The following is a 6,000-nucleotide window of genomic DNA, read 5'->3' on the forward strand; positions in this document are numbered from 1 at the left end:
GCACAGGTCTAACTAGCAGCTATTCATCCAAACCAGGGCCTGGGCTACTCGTGTGCAGAATCAGAAGGCACTGAGCTGTGACAGAAGTCTCTCCTTCACGCAGCATCCACAGAAGTAAGTTAATTTTCTCCTCAACTCAAGTTCATAGGCACCTTCGGGAACAAAACTCCCTCCAGTGCCTACTCTCAGCACATGCCCAAATACTTCCCTTCTTAGCAAGTCTCACCTGCACACAGGACTTCACCCATACACTGAAGAAAACCAGCAACAACAACACCACCCCACAAACCCAAACAAAACCAAAACAAATAGCTCAAAATTCACAACTATAAACCAAAATGATGTCCCAAGACAGTTTAAATAGGGATGACAATTTAACTTAAATTCCCAGCAGGGGGGAAACAAACCAAAAGCAACCCAGTTTAAACTTCAGTACACTAAGCACGACAGTTTATCTCTGATTAAACATATGCAACTTTCTCACACGGAGAAGGGTTGGTGCAGCAGACATTTTGTTCACAGATTGTATTCACAAGGGCAGTTCCTGAAAAAATTCATCAGTAGCTCAATAGTGAGCAGCTGCACCAAATGCAGTAAAATCTTTCTGTATTTCTCTGTAGGATACAGCACAATTCTGATACACTCTCTTCTGAACTTCAGCTGCTCTTCAGTCAGACTCCACAGTCATTTGCAAGCACTCAAGAAAACACAAGAACAAATTTTCTTCTCATTAGTGTATCAGAAAACAGTTCTTCTACCCACGTGGTGTGGTTCATAGCAGGAATTTCTAAAACGAAGAATTCAACATCTGACTAACTTCTGTTGACACACTCAGGCCAATGCACTCACTGCCTCCTTAGCCTTAGAAATCTAGCTTTGGCTCAGCTGCCAAAATTATGAATCAGGTAATTGATTTGCACCATCACTACACTGAACGACAGAAAATTCTATTTGAGTAATTTATCTTCCCCATACACATTATAATCTCCACAAATACCATTGAGAACACTTGTGCACTTGCTCAAGAAGAAAAAAAAATTAAATCTCTGCTTCTCCATTCTATTTACACAGGCTTGAAATAGTGAGAAACCCTCATCACTTGAAGCCTGGTCTTTTAAAGATTCAGACACAGACCTTTAACAAAGATGAATTCCACTAATCATACAGGAATCAGTATCTTCTTTCTACCCCTGCCTTCCCAGAATTCATCCACACACTCCAAGGTGATCTTTTAACTGAAGCACTGCTGCCTCTATTAACCCTCCTAGATTGCTCTAAACAGAATTTTACCTGGCTACAAATGTGACTTTCAGATCTCAGCTGAAAAAGCAATTACAGAATGTGGCCAGCTCGAGCAGCTTTGTTAGAAGCACAACACAGAGAATAAGATCAAATGATACTTGCCCAGAACGTGGGGCTGTTGTCATAGAAGCACAACCCTTGCTGGCCTCTGTGCTGGCTGAAGATGCTGCAGGTCAGCGCCTTGAATCACCAGAGGTAGTCAGAGCACAAAAATTTTAAAGAAAACTCCATCCCCTTGCTTAAATTTGACTTTTCCCTTTCCCCTTTAGTGAATAGAGTGAAACTGAAAGGACTTTATAAAATTTCTGATTATCCCTCTGACAGCAGATAATTACTGAAGCTGTGCTCCACCAGCACTTGGGCTGGAAGTGTTCACAGGGCTGCCCCTGAATTTGCACTTAAATCCCAAAGCCAGGAAACTGCAGACCTTTCTCCTGGCTCTCCTCCCCTCTCTTTCTCTTCCCCACCTGTTGTCTCAGGTCATGCTCCAAGCACTCCCCAGTCATGTCAGCCCTGAGGACCGTGCAGAGAGCTGGTTCAGAGAACAGAGAGATGCCAGTTAAAAATAAATCCTCCTACAGCTTCTCCTGTTTTGCAGGGCTGTTTATAAAGATGGTTCAGTTCCTTATCCCGCATGGCTGAGGGAGCCAAGCAGAGGGGACAGAGCACTGGGAAGTGGTGGCAGTTGCTATGCTACTGAAAGGTCCATGAAATCACATCTCCTGCAGGCCCTCTGCACCTGGAGGACATTCTGCAGCAGAGGGAAATGGAGACAACGAGCTGAGGTCGGGCAGCTCCCATCCAAATCACCCAAAGGCTCCCACAGCCATTGTTCCCAGGGGATTGTCCTCCCTCCTTGGTGCAAGGCCATTTAGCTGGCAGTGCAACCCCTGCTCCCTGGGCATACAGACACAGATGCTCTTTTAGGATGACTCCAAACAGAGCAGCATCTCTGCTGTTTCATACAAAAACACAGCCCAAGGAGAGTTCTGTTACAGGAGACCAGGTCAAATACAACTGGCACACAGAGGGCAAAGGAGAGGCTCGTGACTGTTTCCATTTTGACCATCTTGGAATAATCCTCAATAAAATACCTATGCAGGAAAGATTTAGCTACAGTACATAAAACCTGTTATACAGGAGAGGGAAAAGCTGTCAATCAGATTGTCCTTGAGAACACTTCAGTGTGAGACCTTGCATGATTTAGCTCTTTGCCTGGGTAGCCCACTTCTTTGTAGCTAAGAGCATACTAATATTGACAATCTTTTCCCCGATGTGCATTAGCAACGGGAGCAAGGTCTCAAACACAGCCACTTCCAGCTAGTTTTGTGGGAATAGGCAGTTTTGTAGCTCTGAGATACCTTATTATTTCCCTATTGAGGAAAAAGCCTGCAGTGTGAGCTCATCTTTTATTAGACAAAGAAACCACATTAGAGCAGGATGCTGCAAATGCTCTAAAGCAATAAAATCTTAATCAGAGCTTATTAGGCACCAAAGAATATATTCCTCGGTCAAGGTGGCTCTCCTGCCTTTAGTTTCTATTTTGGTATAATGAAGTTTAAAGTAAAAAGCCTATTGCCCTAAGACACCTCCATGGGAAACCAGCCTTTGCTGCTTTTAGTGCTCACTGAAATGCGTCATATAAATGGATCCACACAGCTGTGCTCCTCAATTTGTGACCAGCATCATGATGAACACTCAAACTGGTTTCTAGTGCAACACAAAACATCAAAGTGTTCCTGCTCTTAGGAATCATTGAAAGTGGTCACTGTAACCTCTGCTCTGCAATATTTACTGCCTACAGCCAACCTCAGTAAAAGTTTCAAGTGTTGGCTAGAAATCAACTGATGCATCTCACCATACATTTATTGCCAAAAAAAAAAAGGTTGACTTTTAGTGTCACCAGCCCTTATGGTTTTGACTACAAACTAATGGAGGGCTGTTCTTCTTTATCCTCTCACAGACAAGAAACAAAAAATCCAGTCATTACCTTGGAAGTTTACATGTCTCTTTATTAGCAAACACATGGGTGTGTTCACAGACATGCTGTCTCCACATCAGACACGTCTCTCACAACAGTGTGAGAAAGAAATCTGAATTTGGAAAAGAGTCTCCTTTTCTGCTGTCAGACACCCCAGTTAACTATGAAATGTGGTCACACTGATGTAACTTATACTTCAAACTATACCTTAAGACACATATGCAAATTCAACTTGTTATGAACCTGTGTATTCTCTGTATTACTTCTGGGCAGTTCTAGCAATAAAAACATCTCTTAATATGCTTCATTTTTAAAGCCCAAACTGGGATTTCCTACATATGTCTTGTGTTATTTAGGACCAGTAACAATTTAAATTTAACTGTGACTTTTACCTGTTTCATCATCATCATCCACTAACACACATTTCTTTAATTAGGCAGATGAGAGGATGGGGTGAAACCACTCCTCTGTACATCTACAGTAATCCATGGAAAGGTGTTACTAATATGCAATATAACTTCTTCTCAAAAGCATTAATACCTTGTGTATATTTTCCCCAAAAAGTCTTAAAAAGTGCATCTAAGTGAAAAATATTCTAGTTCACAAATGACACATCTATGTCAATTTTCTATTATAACTCACTCCTTTATGCGCTTTGTCATTGGGAAAGAAACACTTTCTGTTTTCTTTTTCAGAAATTAAGTTCAATTCTGAACCAGATTTCTATCAAGCAATGGAATTTTTTTTACAGCCAATGTCTGCTGTCCTAAGAATAAAGCTCATAAAGGAAATAAGGCCGTGACCTTAGAGAGTCTTACACAAATGCTGTTCTACAAGAGAGATTTATCAGAAGCAGAAAACAGAGTATGAGCAATTAATAACTGCTAATAAACATTGCAAGCAAGCGATAGTTACCAATTTAGATCTATAATCCATGAGAGATGAAGGCTTTGCTGTGAGTATATGAACCAAGAGAGTGGTCACACTGTTGAACCTGTGATGTAGAAGCAAAAGGATTACAATGATTATGATAAAGATGGATAATAAGAACATTAAGTAAGAGAATAATGGGCAGACAGGTTAGGCTGGGAACACAGTGCTGTGTAAGGTCTGAGCTTCCTCCACTGAAGGTAAAGAGGAAAGTCCTGTAGTGTATAAAGACAACAGAAACAGTGCTTAAGTTAGTGACAGATGTTAAGATAACAGCAAATATTCGAAGCCATCAGTTTAAAATTTAATAAAGGTAGATTATGTTTACTAATCTAAAATTAAAGTTCCACATAAATCTCCCAAGTGGATGGAAAACCTTAGATAGGATCCATTACACATTTCCTGCAGAAAGGCAGCAAAGCAAATGGAACCAAGAAGCAGCTGAAATACCTCTGTACACACAGGGTTTTTGCACAAAGCCTGGATCAAACTCTACCGTGCTGCAAGGGCAACTTCAATAGGACATGGAAACATCAGCAACTTACAGCACATCCACACAAAAATAACTGCCTTAAAGTAGAAATTATTCCAGATTTAGAGCAGAAAAACGTAACAGAATATAGTTGTCTTTTTCATGGCTAACACAATCTAAAGGCCAAGTTTGTGTCTGGTACATTTCCTCTCCAGTAAGCCGGGGTACAGCACCGTTTGTCATCCTGACTTACATTATCTCGCCTTGTGGGGACTGCCAAAACACGTGGGCAAACTCGGACCTTATGTAAATAACAGGCTGCAGCCACCTACTCCGGGCTAGAATTTGGATCAAAGACAAATCCTTTCTCAGGATCCACACAATTGACAATCATCTCACTTGGCAACGTGACAGCAGCTCAGTCTTGCCCAAAGTATTGCACATTTTTCGGTATCAGTTACATTTCCTCCTGCTCACACAGCCCTGCCCTCTGCAACAGCTGCTCCCTGTGACAGCCTCTGGCTCACTCAGTACTGTCCAGAACTTGACTTTGGGTTATCATTTAAATGCCACTCAGTTGACAGATCTAGAACAAAAACAGTTCAATTCTCTACACAGAAAGTCTATGGTTATTACTTTAAAAATGTGAGCTCTTCATCTTGAGCGCTTCATCTTTAATAAAATTCATTTATTAATGAGTCCAGAAGTCTTTACAACAAGACGCTTGTAGTGGATCTGTTCTGGAATTTACATGCTACAAAAAAGTTCAATATACTCATGACAACTAAAGGATAAAAACCTCTAAGCGATGTCAGTGGTTATTTATTATCATTAGTCATTTAGATTTGGGAACACAGGCTTTAAAAAGAGCTTCAAAAAGGTTTTTAAGAATTTGCTGGGTGTGGAACAGGAGTCAAGAACCAGCAGATATCACTTTTTTACCATACAACTACATGACTACATTTGGTTCAACAGCAGGCTGTGACTGTTGTTAGAAAGATTTCCTCGAATCAAACATCAAGCCATGCCTCTCCCATTTCCTGCATGACATTCAACATCCTCAAAGTCCATTTTAGAGCCAGGATAAAATTCTCAGAAAGGAGGAATTAGTCACTTGAATACTACAATGACCAAAAAAATTTTTTTAAGAAATAGAAGTTTCCACTTGTCTACTCTCTTCTATGAGCACTGAGTATTTGCCACTCTCTTACTATCACATGGTTCTGTGCCTGTTCGCAAGCACACTACTCCAGAAAATACAGAGAAAAGTATTTAACAGCAAAAAAATCTCCCCTGGTAAATCTCCCCGCTAACT

The 6,000-nt window shown here is 40.9% G+C and overlaps 1 protein-coding gene across 1 annotated transcript in view; it reads right to left on the reverse strand.

Annotated features, from left to right (window-relative positions):
- RAB3B (RAB3B, member RAS oncogene family) overlaps positions 1 to 4,219 on the reverse strand; it is a gene marked incomplete at both ends in the record, with an annotated part of 44,195 nt that extends 39,976 nt beyond the window's left edge. The window contains one exon of the mRNA XM_082286712.1: positions 4,199 to 4,219. Coding sequence (XP_082142838.1) covers positions 4,199 to 4,219 — 21 coding nt within the window. The remainder of the gene's footprint in view (positions 1 to 4,198) is intronic.
- Between the last annotated feature and the right edge of the window lie 1,781 nt (positions 4,220 to 6,000).

Source organism: Coloeus monedula (genome assembly GCF_965178545.1).
Source record: "Coloeus monedula genome assembly, chromosome: 9".
NCBI lineage: Eukaryota > Metazoa > Chordata > Aves > Passeriformes > Corvidae > Coloeus > Coloeus monedula.